We start from the raw sequence: 20,373 nt of genomic DNA, 5'->3' as shown, positions 1-20,373 counted from the left end.
ATATCTGGCTATAAAAGTGGACTAATTCATGTTCTTCCAGTATGTCTACAATGCAGAAGACCAGTTAAGAGCATGGGTGGGTGAGCCCTAGTTTTGCCAATTACAACCTGTATGTGCTAGGCGAGTTACTCAACCTCTCTGAGCCTTATTGTACATCTTAATCTGTACAATAATGGTACTTACAGTTTACGGTAAGGGTTAAATAAGATACTTTACATTACAAAATTAACACATGCACACACAAACTTAACACAGGGTTTAGAACACAGTAAGCACTCAATTCATGTTAATTATGATTATGTGAAAATCTGATCTTATAAACAAGTTATCGGTAAATCTTTATTAGGCATCAACTATGTTCAAAACATTGTTTCAAGGTGGGAGGGGGGCATGGTGGCTCATGCCTATAATCCCAGCACTTTGGGAGGCTGAGGTGGGCAGATCGCTTGAGCCCACGAACTCAAGACCAGCCTGGGAAACATGATAAAACCTCGCCTCTACAAAAAAATGAAAAAAAAAAAACATTAGCTGGGCATAGTGGTGCATGCCTGTAGTCGCAGCTACTTGGGAGGCTGAGGTGGAAGGACTGCTTGAACCTGGGAGGTGGAAGTTGCAGTAAGCTGAGATTGGGCCACTACACTCCAACCTGGGTGACAGAGTAAGACCCTATCTCGAAAAAAACAAAACACAAAAATAAAACCAAATACAAACCATTGTTTTAAGGTGAGGTTTGATGCTGTTTTCCAGCACCATAAAGCTGATGAGGTAAAATGATGGCTGGTACTTTGTAGGGCAGTTGAGCAGACTCACCGTAAGATAATCCGTTGCCTAAACTCCAGAGCCGTAGTCTGCATCTGAAGTTTGGTCCTACGAACAACCACGTAGATCAACCAGGACTTCCAGGCCTGTCGCATCTTTTGCTTTGCATCTAGATTCACCAAAGAGATTTTTCAAAAGGCATGGGGAGAGATGGATTACTCTGGGTTATGATAAAAGCTCAAGGGCTCTCCTTTGAATACCTAAATCCCTCCAGCCTACAAGTGACCCCTGCTGGAAAAGTTGTGAAGCACTACAAAATTAATTAGAGTGCAAGAACACATGAAGGCTCTGTGCAAGTAATGACATTTACAAAGCATTTAAAGGAAAACCCATGTACTGAACTGCTCAAAAACCCTTTGCTTTAAAAGCGCTTATTTTTATAGATATACTCTGCAATTTTTAGACGAAATGATATGAATAAACAGGCAGCAAAGAAGTGGAGAGATGGATCTAACAAAAATGGCATGAGTGATAATCAAAGCTGGGTAATGGATACATGGAGGTTCATTATTCTATTAAATATCTTTCAGGCTGGGCACAGTGGCTCACGCCTGTAATCCCAGCACTTTGGAAGGCCGAGATGGGCAGATCACCTGAGGTCAGAAGTTCGAGACCAGCCTGACCAACGTGGTGAAACCCCATCTCTACTAAAAGTACAAAAATTAGCCGGGTGTGGTGGCGTGCGCCTGTAGTCCCAGCTACTCAGGAGGCTGAGGCAGGAGAATTGCTAAACCTGGGAGGGAGAGGTTGCAGTGAGCTGAGATCACGCCATTGCACTCTAGCCTGGGCGACAGAGCAAGACTCCGTCTCAAAAAAAAAAAAAAAAAGAAAAGAAAAGAAAAAAAAATTTCAATTGTATAGATATTTAAAGTTTTCCATAATACAAAGCTAAAGAAGAAGAAATCATGATATAAAACTTGCTGTTTGACTCCAAGCTCACTCTTTTTAGTAAAGAAAAGATAATTTACTAGATATGGAAGATGCAATGGCCCACAGGTCTCCCTTTGTGGTAAATTGTATTTTCATTATGAAAGTCACCACTAATAAGTAAATTACCACTTATAAGTAAATTTCTCTTCTTTTTAGAAGACAAAGGAGAAAATAAAATTATATAAATCATTTTTAGGACAGCCTCCAAGATGTAGTCGACAGGACTATAACTATATATTTCACAGTTGTTGACAAGACAAATCAACATACGAAGGAGAATTTAACATGTATCTTCCTTGGTTTCACTGTGGACCTCAGGAATCAGCACACTTCAGGTAATCAGGACTAGTATAGTGCTGTGGTTTAGAGTTTGGGATCCTGAGTAAGACAAGCCAGACTTACTGGCCCTTTCATTTATTACACACGTAATCTCATACAAGTTCCTCATCTGTAAAATGGTGCCTCTCTCAGAGTTATGTTTGGAAAGTGTAAATGAGATGACTTAACTATGAAAAATATCTAAAATAAACACTAACTGCTCTTTCCAGAGTATGGAACACAGGAATCTCATTAACTGTCTCTGCCATGATTCTGATGCACGTGACAACTGGGAACCATGCTTCCTTAAGGCCTAAAAGTACTTGCAAACTTTTCATTTAACAGTCCAAGAGTGAATGGACACTCCCTGAGGTCTAGGGGAATGGCCTGAAATAACTTGTCTTATGTCAGAAATAACTCTTGCCTCTTGAGTAGCTGGGACTGCAGGCATGCACCACCACACCTGGCTAATTTTTGTATTTTTTTGTAGAGATGAGGTTTTGCCATGTTGCTTGGGCTGGTCTCGAACTCCTGGGCCCAAGCAATCTGCCCACCTCAGCCTCCCAAAGTGCTGGGATTATAGGCGTGAGCCACCGCCTATAAAAAAGTCATCCAAGTGACTTTTTCCTTCTATTCCATAATATCTAGCTAGATTCACTGTAACTATAAATAATATAAGACAGCAGAATGTACACTCTTCAAGTAAATATAGAACATTTACAAGATAGAGCATATTTGGGGCCACAGAACAAACCTTAACAAAAATAAAGGAACCGAAATCATACTAAGTCTTGTTCTCTGACAATAATGGAATAAACTAGAAATCCTTAATAGAAAGATATTGGGAAACTCCCAAATATTAGAAAACTAAACACAGTTCTAAATAATCTGTGGGGCAAAGATGAGGTCTCAGGGAAAATCAGAAAACAAGTTTTTACTGAATGAAAACAGAAATATAACTTATTAAAATTCGTGTAATATAGTTAGTGTTTAAGAGAACTTTATAGCAGTAAATGTCTCTACTAAAAATACAAAAAAAAAATTAGCCGGGCGTGGTGGCAGGTACCTTTACTCCCAGCTACTCAGTAGTCTGAGGCAAGATAATTGCTTGAACCCAGGAGGCAGAGGCTGCAGTGAGCCGAGATCACGCCACTCTGCACTCCATCCTGGGTGACAAAGTGAGACTCCATCTGAAAAAAAAAAAAAAGGCTGGGCGCAGTGGCTCAAGCCTGTAATCCCAGCACTTTGGGAGGCCGAGGTGGGCGGATCACGAAGTCAGGAGATCAAGACCATCCTGGCTAACACTGTGAAATCCCGTCTCTATTAAAAATACAAAAAATTAGCCGGGTGGGGTGGTGGGCACCTGTAGTCCCAGCTAATTGGAGGCTGAGGTAGGAGAATGGCGTGAATCCGGGAGGTGGAGCTTGCAGTGAGCCGAGATCATGCCACTGCACTCCAGCCTGGGCAATAGAGCGAGACTCCATCTCAAAATTTAAAAAAAAGAAAAAAGAAAAAGAAATAATAAATTAACTTAGCAAGGATGCAGGATATACAAGATCCATATGTAAAACTACAGAATGTTTAGGAGAAAACATAAGAGGAAATCTTTGTGACCCTGGGCTAAGGCAAAGTTCTTAGAGATGACATCTAAGATAGGATATCAAAAAATATAATCCAGCTGGGCACAGTGGCTCATGACTGTAATCCCAGGGCTTTGGGAAGCCGAAGTGGGAGAACTGCTTGAGGCCAGGAGTTTCAGACCAGCCTGAGCAACAAAGCAAGAGCCCCATCTCTATAAAATATAAAAAACTTAGCCAGGTATGGTGGGGCATTGTCTGTAGTCCCAGTTACTTGGGAGGCTGAGGTCAGAGCCTAGGAGTTCCAGGCTGCAATGGGTTATCCTCACACCACTGCACTCCAACCTGGGCAACAGTGGGACTCTCGCAAAAACAAACAAACAAAAACAAACAAACAAACAAAACCCATAATCCATTAAAAAAAATAGATTGGACTTCATCAAAATTAAAAACTTTTCCTCTGCAAAAGATACTGTTAAGAGAATGAAAAGACAAGTCACAGACTAGGAGAAAACATAGCAAATCATGCTTTGACAAAATGCTTGTAACAGAATACATATTTTAAAAAACCAGCTGGGCTTGGTGGCTCACCCCTGTGGTCCCAGCACTTTGGGAGGCCGAGGCAGGTGGATCCCCTGAGGTCAGGAGTTCCAGATCAGCCTGGCTAACATGGTGAAACCCTGTCTCTACTAAAAAAAATACAAAAATTAGCTGGGGATGGTAGCGCACCATGTAGTCCCAGCTACTTGGGAGGCTAAGGTGGGAGAATCACTTAAACCCTGGAGGTCGAGGTTGCAGTGAGCCGAGATTGCGCCACTGCACTCCAGCCTGGGCAAGAGTGAGATTCCGTGTCAAAAAAAACCAAACCAACCAAACAAACAAAAAACTTTCAAATCTCAACAAGAACACAAACAACCCAATTTAAAAGGACAAAAGATCATGAACAGATACTTCACCAAACAGATATAAATAGCAAATAAGCACAGGAAAAGATACTCAACATCACTAATTATCAGAGAAATGCAAACTAAAACCACAATGAGATATCATCTTACACTAGTCAGAACGACTATTATTAAAAAGTTAGGCTGGGTGCAGTGGCTTATGCCTGTAATCCTAGCACTTTGGGAGGCTGAGGAAGGAGAATCACTGGAGCCCAGGGGTCCAAGACCAGCTTGGGCAACATAGCCAGACCCTGTCTCCATAAAATATAAAAAGTTAGCCAGGCGTGGTAGCACATGCCTATGGTCCCAGCTACTCAGGAGTCTGAGGTGGGAGGATTACTTGGCCCAGGAAGTCAAGGCTGCAGTGAGCTATGACCAAGCCACTGCACTCCAGCCTGGGTGACACAGCAAGACATCCCCTGTCTTAAAAAAAAAAAAAAAAGTTTAATAACAGATGTTGGCATGCACGCAGAGAAAGAGAACACTTAACACACTGGTGGTGGGAATATAAATTAGTTGAACCTCTATGGAAAACAGTATGGAGATTTCTCAAAGAACTAAAAACAGAACCACCATTCGACCCAGCAATCCCACTAGCAGGAATCTACCCAAACGAAGAGAAATTATTATATTAAAAAGACACCTGCTCTCATATGTTCACTGCAGCACTATTCTCAACAGCAAAGTCATGGAATCAACCTCAGCATCCATCAACAGATACAGAAAATATACACCACAGCCGGGCGTGGTGGCTCATGCCTGCAATCTCAGTACTTTGGGAGGCCGAGGCAGGCAGATCACTGAGGTCAGGAGTTTGAGACCAGCCTGGCCAATATAGTGAAACCTTGTCTCTACTAAAAATACAAAAATTAGTTGGGCATGGTGGCACACGCCTGTAGTCCCAGGTACTTGAGAGGCTGAGGCAGAAGCAACGCTTGAACCCAGGAGGTGGAGGCTGCAGTGAGCCGAGATCACACCACTGCACTCCAGCCTGGGTGACAGAGTGAGACAGTCTCAAATAAAAAAAAAAGAAAGAAAATATACACCATGGAATACCACCCAGCCATAAAAAAGAATGAAATCATGTCCTTTGCACCAACATGGATGGAGCTGGAGGCCATTATCCTAAGTGAACTAACTCAGAAACAGAAAATCAAATACCACATATTCTCACTTATAAGCGGGAGCTAAACTGTTGGTACACACGGATATAAAGGTGGAGATAATAGACACTGGGGACTCCAAAAGAGGGGAAGGGAGGGTGGAAGAGGCACAAGGGTTGAAAAACTACCTATCATGTACAACGTTCACTATTTGGGTAGTGGATAGTCAAATCTCCATCATTATGCAGTATACTCATGTAACACCAATTTTTAAAAACCCACAATTAAATGCCTGTATACACCTATTAGTATGGCCAAAGAAAAAATTTTAATGACAATACAAAGAGGTCAAGAGGATGCAGAGCAAGTAGAACTCTCGTTAATTACTGGTGGGAATGCAAAATGGCACAGCCATGATAAAAAACTTTGCCAGTTTCTTATAGAATTAAACTTAAGGCCAGGCACGGTGGCTCACACCTGTATTGCCAGCACTTTGGGAGAGCGAGGCAGGTGGATTGCTTTAGTCCAGGAGTTTGAAACCAGCCTGGGCAACATGGCAAAAGCCCATCTCTACCAAAAATACAAAAATTTAGCTGTATGTGGTAGTGTGTATCAAAGTCTTAGAACTGAACATCAAAAAGAATGAATCTTACTGTATGTATTAAAAAAATAAACAACAAACAGCGTAAGTTACTTACCAGTGAAACAGTGCATTTGGTGCAGTAATCCTGAGGCTTGGGTAAGAGCTTCTCATACTTTGGGAATACAGACAGGGGAAAGATCACTGGGCTGGGGGAGATCAAGGAAAGCTACACATTTAAATGGGCCTGAAGGAAGAACTACAGGGACAAAGATGGAAAGATAAAGAAGTGCACATCCAGTGTGTCAAGGGCAGAGGGTGTAAAGCAGAAGAGATGAAGACCTTGTATGACATACCAAGCAGGGTTAACTTTACGTAAAGGAGTGTCATGATCTTATCTATGTCTTACCACTCTTGCAGCTATGTGTACAATGAGAAGCATGAAAAAATAAATGAGGGAGATTAATGAAGTGGCACTTACAACACTCTGGGAAAAAGATGAGGATTACTCTCAGGCAGTAGCAATGCAAAGATGATTGCAAGTGATGCCTCAGAGGGCCTTCTTAAAAGATTAGGTAAGTGATGACATGAGGCATGAGGAATGGACACCATTCCTAAGTAAGTCTTCTTAGACAGAAGAGTCAAAGGAACAGCAGGTATAAGTGGTAGGGGAGTTGACAGGTTGTACTTGTGACTTGCAGAGTTTGAGCTACCTTTAGGACATTCTGCTGCTAATGCAGCCTGTATTATCATTTTGAAACTCTATGTCTTTTTCCCTTAGACTCTCCACGTGTTTCTGGGCTCAATTCACAGAGAAACCAGACTCTGACCAGACCTAAAGTGGCCACAGTATCACTAAGGGACAACTTGAGCAAAGCAGATCAGAAAAGAGCACTGCAGCTCTGCTCCAGAGTCTCTGGGCAACTTGACGCAGCAAGATAGATGGCAGCCCCAGGTGCCACAGGAGTCACAGCCAGCCCACTGAACCAGCAGGCCAGGAACAGCCAGTTCACACAAATTCTGATTAAATGAGTTTTAAGGGCTCAAACCATGCCATATGGAGAAAACCATAGGGATCAATCATACAGGTGCCCACTCAGAGATCACACTTTCTGAAAAATATGAAAGAGAATCAAACAAATCTTCCTTTGACCTAGAGTTCTTCTCTCTCTGAGACAATGTGTTTGTCCTTCCTATGACCTTCTGCAAAGTAAATGTGGGCATCTTCTTCAGACATGGACTTCTTTTTCTCACCATGAACCTCGGCTCTAATGTACTTGTTCCTCATCTCCTGCTGCTGACGCACGTAGGTCTTCCAGGTCTGGAACATCAGGTTATACAGGTAATACCTGAGGAGCCAAAAAAAGTAAATGGCATTTCTTCAAAATAACAGGCCGGGCGCGGTGGCTCACACCTGTAATCCTAGCACTTTGGGAGGCCAAGGCAAGGAGTTCAAGACCAGCCTGGCCGATATGGTGAAACCCCATCTCTACTAAAAATACCATGTGCCGGGTGTGGTGGCACACGTCTGTAATCCCACCTACTCCGGAGGCTGAGGCAGGAGAATCACTTGAACCCAGGAGGTGGAGGTTGCAGTGAGCCGAGATCGCATGCCACTGCACTCCAGCCTGGACAACAGAGCAAGACTCTGTCTCAAGAAACAAACAAACAAACAAACAACAACAACAAAACAACTCCTAACCCAACACACCAAGTCTGTTCTATACTCAGAAGAAATGAACAGGGACGCTTCTGATTAAAAAAAAAAAAAAAGCCATATCTGCACCAAAGCTAAAATTTCACTTCCTACAATCACAATGAACTCTATTCTCTTTGAAGAAGAGTCATTCTCCATACCTTAAAGTGTCACTGAGGAAGAAAAGGCTTGACTTCTCCAAGAATAAGTTCACTTTCATCATCCACAAATTCATGATGTTTGGGCCAGGCACAGTAGCTCACGCCTGTAATCTCAGCACTCTGGGAGGCTGAGGCAGGCAGATCACCTGAGGTTGGGAGTTCGAGACCAGCCTGGTCAATATGGTGAAACCCCGTCTTTACTAAAAATATAAAAATTAGCCACTCGTAGTAGCATGTGCCTGTAGTCTCAGCTACTCAGGAGGCTGAGGCAGGAGGGAGGCTGAGGCAGGAGAATGGCTTGAACCTGGGAGGCAGTGGTTGCAGTGAGCCGAGATTGTTCCACTGCACTCCAGCCTGGGTGACACCGAGACTCAGTCTCAAATTCAATTAAAAAAAAAAAAAATCCATGATGTTTGGAATGACAATCTTGTCTTTTTTTTTTTTTTTTTTTTTTTTTTTACGCAGGGTCTCACTCTGTCACCTAGGCTGGAGTACAGTAATGTGAACATGGCTCACTGTAGCCTTGAGCCCTCCCTGGGCTCAGGTACTCCTCCCACCTTGGCCTCAGAGTAGCTGGGACTACAGGAACGCACCACCACTCCTGGCTAATTTTTGTATTTTTTTGTAGAGAGGGATTTTGCCATGTTCCCTAGGCTGGTCTCGAACTCCTGGGCTCAAGTGATCCTCTTGCCCCGGCCTCCCAAAGTCCTAGGATTACAGGTGTGAGCTACCATGCCTGGCCAACAGTCACATCCTAATTATCTTAACTATCCACACTGTAAAAAACATCACTTCTCGTTTGTACTACAACATGCTCATTGACACCTTTTCCTTCTTCTTGATACATACACTATATATCTTAAGACCTTCATCTCTTCATATTTTCCTAGTTTTAAATATTTTATTAACATTCATTTAAAAAAGAATTTTTTTTTTTTTGAGACAGAGTCTCATTCTGTCGTCCAGACTGGAGTGCAGTGGCATGATCTTGGCCCACTGCAACCTCCGACTCCTGGGTTCAAGCAATTCTTCTGCCTCAGCCTCCCGAGTGGCTGGGACTACAGGCACATGCCACCATGCCCAGCTAATTTTTTTTTTTTTTTGGAGACGGAGTCTTGCTTTGTTGCCCAGGCTGGAGTACAGTGGTGCGATCTCGACTCACTGCAGTCTCCGCCTCCTGGGTTCAATTAATTTTCCTGTCTCAACCTCCCGAGTAGCTGGTACTACAGACGCATGCCGCCATGCCCGGCTAATTTTTTTTTTTTTGTATTTTAGTTGAGATGGGGTTTCTCTGTATTGTCCAGGCTGGAATTTTTGTTTTGTTTTGTTTTTTAATAGAGACAAGGTTTCACCAATGTTGGCCAGGCTGGTCTGGAACTCCTAACCTCAAGTGATCCACTCGCCTCAGCCTCCCAAAGTACTGGGATTATAGGAGTGAGCCACCACACTCGGCCTTCCCCATATATTTTCTCCCATAATCAATGTAAATTAAAACAATTTATTTATTTATTTATTTTCTGAGACGGAGTCTCGCTCCACTGTTGCCCAGGCTGGAGTGCAGTGGTGCAGTCTTGGCTCACTGCAAGCTCCACCTCCTGGGTTCACGCCATTCTCCTGCCTCAGCCTCCCGAGTAGCTGGGACTACAGGCGCCTACCACCACGCCTAGCCAATTTTGTTTTTTGTATTTTTTAGTAGAGACGGGGTTTCACCATGTTAGCCAGGATGGTCTCGATCTCCTGACCTCGTGATCCGCCCACCTTGGCCTCCCATAGTGCTGGGATTACAGGCATGAGCCACCATGCCCGGCCACAATTTATTATTTTTAAAACAAGGCCGGGTGTGGTGGTTCATGCCTGTAATCCCAGCACTTTGGGAGGCCAAGGTGGCAGGATCACCTGAGGTCAGGAGATTGAGACCAGACTAACCAACATGGAGAAACCTCATCTCTACTAAAAATACAAAATTAGCTGGGTGTGGTGGCACATGCCTGTAATCCCAGCTACTAGGGAGGCTGAGGCAGGAGAATCACTTGAACCCAGGGGGCGGAGGTTGCAGTGAGCCAAGATGGCGCCATTGCACTCCAGCCTGGGCAACAAGAGCGAAATTCCATCTCAAAAAAAACAAAAAAACAAAAAAAACAGGCCTGGCGCGGTGACTCATGCCTGTAATCCCAGCACTTCGGGAGGCCAAGGCAGGCGGATCACCTGAAGTCAGGAGTTCAAGACTAGCCCAGCCAACATGAAATAACCCTGTCTCTACTAAAACTACAAAAATTAGCCAGGCGTGATGGCACATGCCTGTAATCCCAATTACTTGGGAGACTGAGGCAGTAGAATCGCTTGAACCTAGGAGACGGAAGTTGCAGTGAGCCAAGATCGTGCCACTGCACTCCAGCTTGGGCAACAGAGTGAGACTCTGTCTCAAAACAAAACAAAACAAACAAACAAACAAAAACCCCAGAATACTTTCAGAATGAGAAATTATATAGAAATGAAAATCGGTGGGAAAATCCCATTCAAAGTATTAGCATAACCAATACATAATGGTTACCTGAATTAGAGGTGTGGGAGGTGTGTGTGTGTGTCTGTGTGCACGTGCCCAGCATGTGCATGCATGCTTGGGTTTAATTTGGAACTCTGATCTTGCTAACTCCAAAAAGGATTTGAAGAAAAACCAAAAGTGACCCAAAGTTTGCTTCTTTTGACCATAAACACGCCAACAAATAATCATCTGATAATGTGCATCAGTAAAACTGAAGGAGTATAACATGAAACCTGACCTGTAGTGACAGTCAGCTCGAACACAGAGTTTCCACTCGTGCTGGAAAACCCACCACTCTTCTTTCCATTCTTCGAAGACCTTCCGTAGTAATCGCTGCTCATAGTAAAATCTACAGCAAAAAAAAAATCATATATATATATGATGATGTTGGAGCTAACATCTCTTCCCAAATCACATATTCTTGCCGTCTCATGAAAAAGTACAGCCGGGCGTGGTGGCTCACACCTGTAATCCCAGCACTTTGGGAGGCTCAGGCGGGTGGATCACAAGGTCAGGAGATCGAGACCATCCTGGCTAACGTGGTGAAACCCCGTCTCTACTAAAAAAAAAAAAAAAAAAAAAAGTAAACACCGGTCGGGCGCAGTGCCTCACACCTATAATCCCAGTACTTTGGGAGGCCAAGGCGGGTGGATCACAAGGTCAAGAGATCCTGGCCAACATGGTGAAACCGCATGTCTACTAAAAATGCAAAAATTACCTGGGCATGGTGGCACGCGCCTGTAGTCCCAGCTACTCAGGAGGCTGAGGCAGGAGAATTGCTTGAACCCGGGAGGCAGAGGTTGCAGTGAGCCGAGACTGCACCACTGCACTCCAGCCTGATGACAGAGCAAGACTCCGTCTCAAAGAAAAAAAAGAAAAAGTAAACACCAAGATAGATTAAAAATAGAGGCCAGGCATGGTGGCTCATGCCTGTAATACCAACACTTTCAGAGGTCAAGGTAGGAGGACTGCGTGAGGCCAGGAGTTCAAGACCAACCTGGGCAACATAGCAAGACTCCATCTAGGGCTGGATGTGGTGGCTTATGCCTGTAATGCCAGCACTTTGGGAGGCTGAGGTAGTTGGACTGCTGGAGTTCAGGACCAGGTTGGGTGACATGGTGGAACCCAATCTCTACAAAAAATAAAAAATTAGCCAGGCATAGCGGGGGCATGTTCTTGTAGTCCCAGCTACCTGGGAGGCTGAGGTGGGAGGATCGCTTGAGCCCAGGAGGGAGAGGTTCCAGTGAACTGAGATTGCACCACTGTACTCCAGCCTGGGCGAAAGAGTAAGAGCCTGTCTCAAATACATTAAAAAAAAAAAAAAATGCTGGACACGGTGGCTCACACCTGCAATCCCAGCACTTTGGGAGGCTGAGGCAGGTGGATCACAAGGTCAGGAGTTCGAGACCAGCCTGGCCAGCATAGTAAAACCCGATCTCTACTAAAAATACAAAAATTAGCCAGGCATGGTGGTGCACGCCAGTAGTCCCACCTACTTGGGAGGCTGAGACAGGAGAATCGCTTGAACCAGGGGGCAGAGGTTGTGGTGAGCCGAGATCGAGCCACTGCACTCCAACATGGGCAACAAAGTGAGACTTCGTCTCAAAATAAAATAAAATAAAATAAAATAAAAAACTCCATCTCTACCCAAAAAATAAAAATAAAAAAATGTGTGACAATGTCTTACTGTATTACCCAAGCTGTTCTCAAACCCTTGGGCTCAAGTAATCCTCACCTGAGCCTCCCAAAATGCTGGGATTACAGACATGAGCCGCTGTACCCAGTTCTACAAATTTTTTTTTTTCTTTTTTTTTGAGACGGAGTTTTGCTCTTGTTGCCCAGGTTGGAGAGCAATGGTGTGATCTCGGTTCATCGCAACCTCTGCCTCCCGGCTTCAAGCGATTTCCCTGCCTCAGCCTCCTGAGTAGCGGGATTACAGGCATGTGCCATCACGCCCAGCTAATTTTGTAATTTTAGTAGAGATGGGGTTTCTCCATGTTGGTCAGGCTGGTCTCAAACTCCTGACCTCAGTGATCTGCCTGCCTCGGCCTCCCAAAATGCTGGGATTATATGCCTGAATCACCACATCCAGCCCCCCCTAAATTTTTTTAGTTAGCCAAGTATGGAGGCACGCACCTGTGGTCCCAGCTATTCCAGAGGCTTACGTGGGAGGATCGCTTGAGCCCCAGAGGTCAAGGCTGTAGTGAGCCGTGAATGTGTCACTGCACTCTGGTCTGGGCAACAGAGCAAGACCTTGTCTCTTAAACAATCAAAAAAACTTAAAAAGAGGGAAAATAGATATATTTGGCTTTTTCAGGTCAGAATCTCAGAGCTACTTAAACTAGAAATGAGGTTAAAAAATTTTTAATATTGATTTTACCGATTAAAGATGTTAAAGTAAAATAAAAATCTGACTTTTTTTTGGAGACAGGGTCTCGCTCTGTTGCCCAGGCTGGAATGCAGTGGTACAGTCATGGCTCACTGCAGCCTTAACATCCTAGGCTCAAGTGATCCTTCCACCTCAGCCTCCCAAATAGCTGTGACTACAGACATGCTCCACTACTATGCCTGGCTAATTTTTTATTTTTTGTAGAGGCACGGTTTCACTATGTTACCCTAGCTAGTCTTGAACTCCTGAGCTCAGGTGATCCTCCTCCCTTGGTCTCCCAAAATCTGACTTTTCAAACACCATGAAGTGAATTGAAAATTATTATTTTTAATTTTTTCCATTCACCAGAATGAAAAATATTTTTATTACTAAAAAGTAGTAATGTCTTATTTACAAACATAGGAAATTAAACTTATAAAATAAGTAAATGCCTAATAATATTCCTAGTACTTAACAGGAACACAGGATATTAATTTAGCTGAAATCTGAAGAGGGGAGTCATAACAACAGCAAAAGATGAGTAAGAGAAATTAGTCAGGAAAAAGGTAATAAGGAACACAGAAGAGCAGTGACAGGTGGTGCTGATTTTTAAAAAATTTTTTTGAGACAGTCTTGCTATATCACCCAAGCTGTAGTGCAGTGGCATGATCTCTGCTCACTGTAATCTCCACCTCATGCATTCAAGTTATTCTCGTGCCTCAGTCTCTTGAGTAGCTGTGACTCCAGGCACACGCCACCCAAACGAGCTAATTTTTTGTATTTCAGTAGAGACGGGTTTTCGCCATGTTGCCCATGCTGGTCTCGCACTCCTGAGCTCAGACAATCTGCCGACCTTGGCCTCCCAAAGTGCTGGGATTACAAGCATGAGCCACCACACTGGCCTGTCAATCACTTTAAATTTCTTTTCATGGTTCTGCAGGTTACTAACATGTCACTCCTCCTAACCCACTCATAGTTTTTTTTCTTTTTTTTTTTTTGAGACGGAGTCTCGCTCTGTCGCCCAGGCTGGAGTGCAGTGGCGCGATCTTGGCTCACTGCAAGCTCCGCCTCCTAGGTTCAAAGGATTCTCCTGCCTCAGCCTCCAGAGTAGCTGGGACTACAGGTGTGTGCCACCATGCCCAGCTAATTTTTGTACTTTTAGTAAAGATGGGGTTTTGCCATGATGGCCAGGCTGGTCTCGAACTCCTGAGCTCGGGTGGTCCACTGGCCTCAGCCTCCCAAAGTGCTGGGATTATAGGCATGAGCCACCATGCTCAATTCCACTCACAGTTTTTAAAAACTAGCTTACAAAGACATACATAAGGTAATTCACCTCACTATTGCTTATAATAATAATAAGAGAAGAGTGAACCACCACAAATACCCATCAAAAGAGGACAGGTTAATACAATTAATCAATGCCATGTGCTCATTTTCTATGAATGAAGCAGAGCTAAGGGTACTGAAGGGACAGATGCCTCAGAAAGTGATTAGGTGAAAAAATAAAGTCACTGCGTGGTATGTATAATATGGTATCTTTTTAAAAAAATTAGGTCACGCCTGTAATCCCAGCACTTTGGGAGGCCGAGGCGGGCGGATCATGAGGTCAGGAGATCGAGACCATCCTGGCTAACACGGTGAAACCCCATCTCTATTAAAAATGCAAAAAATTAGCCAGGTGTGGTGGCGGGCACCTGTAGTCCCAACTACTCAGGAGGCTGAGGCAGGAGAATGGCGTGAACCTGGGAGGCGGAGCTTGCAGTGAGCCGAGATGCGCCACTGCACTCCAGCCTGGGAGACAGAGCGAGACTCCGTCTCAAAAAAAAAAAAAAAGAAAAAAAAAATTAAGTCAGGCACAGTGGCTCACACGTGTAATCCCAGCACTTTGGGAGGCCAAGGTGGGCAGATCCCTTGAGCTCAGGAGTTTGAGACCAGCCTGGCCAACGTGGCGAAACCCCATCTCTACCAAAAATACAAAAATTAGCTGGGCGTTGTGGTGCATGCCTGTAGTCCCAGCTACTTGGGAGGCTGAGGCACAAGAATTGCTTGAACCCAGGAGGTGGAGGTTGGAGTGAGCTGAGATCAGGCCACTGCACTCCAGCCTGGATGATACAGTGAGACTCTGTCTCAAAGAATGAATAAATAAATAAATAAATAAATAACAGTATTTATATATATATTTTTGAGACAGAGTTTCCCTCTTGTCGCCCAGTCTAGAGTGCAATGGCACAATCTCAGTTCACTGCAACCTCCGCCTCCCGGGTTCAAGCAGTTCTCCTTCCTAAGCCTCCCATGTAGCTGGGATTACAGACATACACCACCATGCCCAGCTAATTTTTGTATTTTTAGTAGAGATGGGGTTTCACCATGTTGGCCAGGCTGGGCTTGAACTCCTGACCTCAGGTGATCCGCCTGCCGCGGCCTCCCAAAGTGCTGGGATTACAGGTATGTGCCACCATACCCGGCCTATTTTTATGTATTTATAGCACCCATATGTTGGAATACATCAAATATACAGACACACACACACATTTGTGTACATATAAACAAGCATGTGTGTATGCATACATAAATGATTACATCATACACATTAAAAGCCTGAAAAGACTCCAGAATATCAAACTAATGCCAGTGGTTCTCTCTCGGGGGGTGGGGGAGAGATTATAGGAGACTGGTTCCTAAACTGTACATTTCTTTTTTTTTTTTTTTTTTTAAAGACGGGGTCTCACTCTGTCACCCAGGCTGGAGTGCAGTGGTGTGATCTCGGCTCACTGCAAGCTCCGCCTCCCGGGTTCACGCCAGTCTCCTGCCTCAGCCTCCGGAGTAGCTGGGACTACAGGTACCCACCACCATGCCCAGCTAATTTTTGTATTTTTAGTAGAGACGGGGTTTCACCATGTTAGCCAGGATGGTCTTGATCTCCTGACCTTGTGATCCGCCCACCTCGGCCTCCCAAAGTGCTGGGATTACAGGCGTGAGCCACTATGCCCAGCCTAAACTGTACATTTCTATAATATTTGAAAGACTGTTGAACAGATTTATTCACAATTCTTTTTTTTTTTTTTTTTTTTTGAGATGGAGTCTTGCTCTGTCACCTAGGCTGGAGTGCAGTGGCACCACCTCGGCTCACTGCAACCTCTGCCTCCTGAGTTCAAGCAATTCTCCTGCCTCAGCCTCCTGAGTAACTGGAGTTACAGGCACACCTGGCTAATTTTTGTATTTTTAGTACAAACGGGGTTTCACTATGTTGGCCAGGCTGGTCTTGAACTCTTGACCTTGTGATCCACCTGCCGCGGCCTCCCAAAGTGCTGGGATTACAGGCGCGAGCAACCACGCCCGGCCTACAATTCTAAAAAATTGTAATAAAAAGGAACCGTTTGCACATGGTAAAATGAACATAACCATTTACCTCCTTCCATTCCCCACGCCGCATTAAATAACAGCAAATGTATTCAAAAAGGTGTAAGCCTAAAAAGACCAAGAGAACAGGAGAAAGGGTGACAGACAAGAACCGTCAACAAATTTTAGTCAATTTTAGGCAAGAGAGTGGCAGATGAATCACCAGATAAAGGAGAGAACTAAGTGTCTTCTTGTAGGGGGAGAAGGGAGACAAGAAGCACCCAGCTGGTGGCACAGGCCCCAGAAAGGGGTGGAAATGAGAAGCATCAGGAGGCGAGGAGCTGTGGACTGAGATGAAAACACAGGACTGTTTGCAAGCCTATGTGTCAGAAGTGGTTAGGCCCCTGGATTCCATTATTCACTCATATTCACTCAAGCAGAGACTCAGGTATATCTCCGGAGAGGCGAGCCAGAGGAGAGCTGGACTCCAGAATACTAGGCAAAGCTTGGGAGATGGTCCTAGACCAAAAGTCTACAAACTGAACAATGACACCCACCATCCCTTTCCCTGCTTGCAGCCAAGCTTATAATTAACACCTTCAGCTGGATGCAGTGTCATGTCTATAATCCCAGCACTTTGGGAGGCCAAGGTGGGTGGATCACTTGAGGGCAGTCCGAGACCGGCCTGGCCAACATGGCGAGACCCCCATCTCTACTAAAAATACAAAAATTAGCCAGGCGTGGTGGCGCATGCCTATGGTCTCAGCTACTTGGGACGCTGAAGCAGGCGACTCGCATGAACCTGAGAGGTGGAGGTTGCAGTGAGCCGAGATCATGCCACTGCACTCCAGCCTGGGTAACAGAGTAAGACTCTGTTTAAAAAAAAAAAAAAAAAAATGTAGGCTGGGCGCGGTGGCTCACGCCTGTAATCCCAGCACTTTGGGAGGTCGAGGTGGGTGGATCACAAGGTCAGGAGTTCAATACCAGCCTGGCCAAGAGGGTGAAACCCCGTCTCTACTAATAACACAAAAATCAGCCAGGCATGGTGGTGGGCACCTGTGATCTCAGCTACTCAGGAGGCTGAGGCAGAAGAATTGCTTGAACCTGGGAGGTGGAGGTTGCAGTGAGTCAATCGCGCCACTGCACTCTAGCCTGGGTGACAGAGTAAGACTCTGTCTCAAAAATAAAATAAAATAAAAATAAATAAATAAAATAAAATAAAATATAAATAAATAACAAATAAAAAAATTAAAAAATTACCACCTTCATCTCAATCCCACCCCCCCACCCCGTGCCAGAAGGAGTTAGAGGGTATCTCTTTTGTCTGGGGAAAACTGATCAACCTAAGGGGAAAGGCCTTCAGAGACACAGACAGCTAGATTCCCTGGTGAAATCTGCCCCAAAAGCCTACAGTGAAGCCTTCAAGTTATAAGTCTTCATGCTTATATATAAAAGCTTCTGGCTGGGTGTGGTGGCTCACACCTGTAATCCCAGCACTTTGGGAGGCCAAGGTAAGGCAGATCACCTGAAGTCAGGAGTTTGAGACCAGCCTGACCAACGTGGTGAAACCCCATCTCTACCAAAAATTCAAAAAGTAGCCAGGTGTGGTGGTGCATGCCTGTAATCCCAGCTACTCTGGAGGCTGAGGCAGGAGAATCACTTGAACCCAGGAGGCAGAGGTTGCAGTGAGCTGAGATTATGCCATTGCACTCTAGCCTAGGCAAGAGTGAGACCCTGTCTCAAAAAAAAAAAAAGGCTTCTAAAATAAGCTTTTTAGGGCCCTGCTGTTAAATATAAACAGACAATAAAGAATCTCTTGACATTTGAGGAAAGGCTCCAATATGACACAGTGACCAAAAATACAAAGAAAAAAGGATCTTAGAAGAAACAGTGTAAGCAGATAAAAATCTTAAACCACATTATCCTCAAAAAATTTTGAGCCTCCAGGATACTATTAAAAAGAAAGGAAACATGCAGAGAACAAAAGAAGCTTTTGGAAATTAAAAAGGGAACATGCAGAGAACAAAAACAAGCTCTTGGAAATTAAAAATATGACAGCAGAAATGAAAAACAAACTCAATAGGTGACACAAAAAGTTGGTTGGTCTTGTAGGCCACAGTAAGGACTCTGGGCTTTTACTTTCAGCAGGAAGCCACTGGAAGTTTGACAGAATGATGTGACTTGATTTACTCAGACTACCTCCTGAGAAGATACTGACTAGGGGCAAGAGAGGAAGCAGGAGACCAATGAGGGGCCATTGGAGTCACTCGGGGGAGAGATGCTGATGGCTTGGACTGGGTGGTAGCTACTGGAGGTCTGAAAAGTGGCTGGATTCTGAATGCATTTTGAAGGTTGAAGCAACATGATTTTGGCATTTGGCATTTTAAATTGGGGTGTGAAAGAACAAGAGGTGTGAAGGATGACTTCACCGTTTCTGACCTGAGCACTTGGAAGGATGGAGTTTCCACTCACTGAGAGGAGGAGGATGACGATTTCAGTTTCGGGCATACTATGGTGTGACACCCAGTGGAGTTGTCACGTATGTAAAAGTCCAGAGTTTCAAGGCAGAGGTCTTGGCTGGGCATACACATCTGAGAATCACTGTGAGATCTGATGAGATTTTGGTTGTGAGGCAGCTAGAGAAGCAGTGCAAAGACTAGGTGTTGGGATATTTAGATGAGGAAGAATCAACAAAGGAGAGTTAGAAGGGGCAGTCAAACAGGTAGGAGAAAAAACACAAGAGGATGGTAACTGGAACCTGGGAGAAGAAAGGGATTCTAGAAGAAGGAAATGATGGACTCTCTAATGCTACCTGGTAGGTCAAGTTAAAGAAAGTTTAGGAATTCATCATTGATTTTAGCAAATGTAGTGACTTTAACAAAAACAGGAGAAATTCATCATTTGAAACACAGCAGAGGCTGCAGCAGTCAGGGACATTTCTGAAGTGAGGATCTTTGATGCCTAGGTGCTACCCAAGCCATATATGAAGCTACCTTAATATGTGAGTTGTGCCATTCACAGCAAAGTAGTTAGAAATCAATCTCATGAAGCCTGCTAGGACTGAATACCCACACCTCAATTTCGACCTGCAGGCGTTGCCCCATGACTCCCACTAAAACCCGTTAAGAAACTGTGTCCTTAAGGACTGAAGAAAAATTATTCTCCAGAGAAAAATAAAATGGAAATTGTACTTAAAAAAAAAAAAAAAAAAAAGGTTAAGGCTGGGTGCAGTGGCCCATGCCTGTAATCCCAGCACTTTGAGAGGCTGAGGCGGGTGGATCATCTGAGGTTAGGAGTTCGAGACCAACATGGTGAAACCCCGTTTCTACTAAAAATACAAAAAATAGCCGGCCATGGTGGCGCATGCCTGTGGTCCCAGCTACTTGGCAGGCTGAGGCAGGAGAATTGCTTGAACCCGGGAAGCGAAAGTTGCAGTGAGCCAAGATCGTGTCACTGCGCTCCAGCCTGGGCAACAAGAGTGAAACTCTGTCTCAAAAACAAACAAACAAACAAAAAACAAAGCTAAAACATTATCTCAGCACATAAAGGCATTATTCTGTAGTTTGTGGTATGATATTATTCCCACCTAACACTCCTAAAATTGAGAAATAAATAACTCAGTATGGAAAAAGCCTAAAAACAAAGATCAGGATGCCCAATGTTCCCCCAAGTAACAAAGAACCTACTTGATTTTAACAGATTGATATTTGATATTGATATATAGATATTAGAAAATAACTATCCCTTCACAAATTTCTAAGTCAATGGAAACACAGTATCAGAATTCTAATTCTGGTAGCTGCTTAGAAAACAAATATTCTCACTCTATCATTTTGTAATTTGCAAAACTGAGGCCTACAGGCATAACTATCCTCAGATCAAACAATTAGCTAGGGCCTGGGTTAGAACCGAAGCTCAGGTCTCCTTAATTCTAGTCCAGTATTCTTTCCTCTACACCCGGCTACCACTGAAGAGCGAAGACATGAAAAACAGCAT

At 44.2% G+C, this 20,373-nt stretch overlaps 1 protein-coding gene across 50 annotated transcripts in view; it reads right to left on the bottom strand.

Annotated features, from left to right (window-relative positions):
- Window positions 1–20,373, bottom strand: part of SFI1 (SFI1 centrin binding protein) — a 125,453-nt gene that overhangs the window by 56,372 nt on the left and 48,708 nt on the right. For 46 of the 50 annotated variants that reach the window (XR_010156126.1, XR_010156124.1, XR_676487.5 and 43 more), the window contains 3 exons: window positions 10,909–11,019; window positions 7,526–7,620; window positions 811–928 (listed from right to left, as the gene is read on the bottom strand). Coding sequence is in view for 38 of the 50 variants with exons in the window: in XM_054675867.2 (XP_054531842.1) it covers window positions 811–928; window positions 7,526–7,620; window positions 10,909–11,019 (324 nt within the window). In the remaining 12 variants the exon portion in view is untranslated. Of the gene's footprint in view, window positions 1–810; window positions 929–6,389; window positions 7,621–10,908; window positions 11,020–20,373 lie in introns of all 50 variants that reach the window. The other 4 variants (XR_010156127.1, XM_054675884.2, XM_063808179.1 and 1 more) reach the window with 1 other exon arrangement.

Source organism: Pan troglodytes, chromosome 23 (genome assembly GCF_028858775.2).
Source record: "Pan troglodytes isolate AG18354 chromosome 23, NHGRI_mPanTro3-v2.0_pri, whole genome shotgun sequence".
NCBI lineage: Eukaryota > Metazoa > Chordata > Mammalia > Primates > Hominidae > Pan > Pan troglodytes.
The sequence above is the reverse complement of the archived record's forward strand: the minus strand, read 5'-3'. Positions and strand labels throughout refer to the sequence as shown.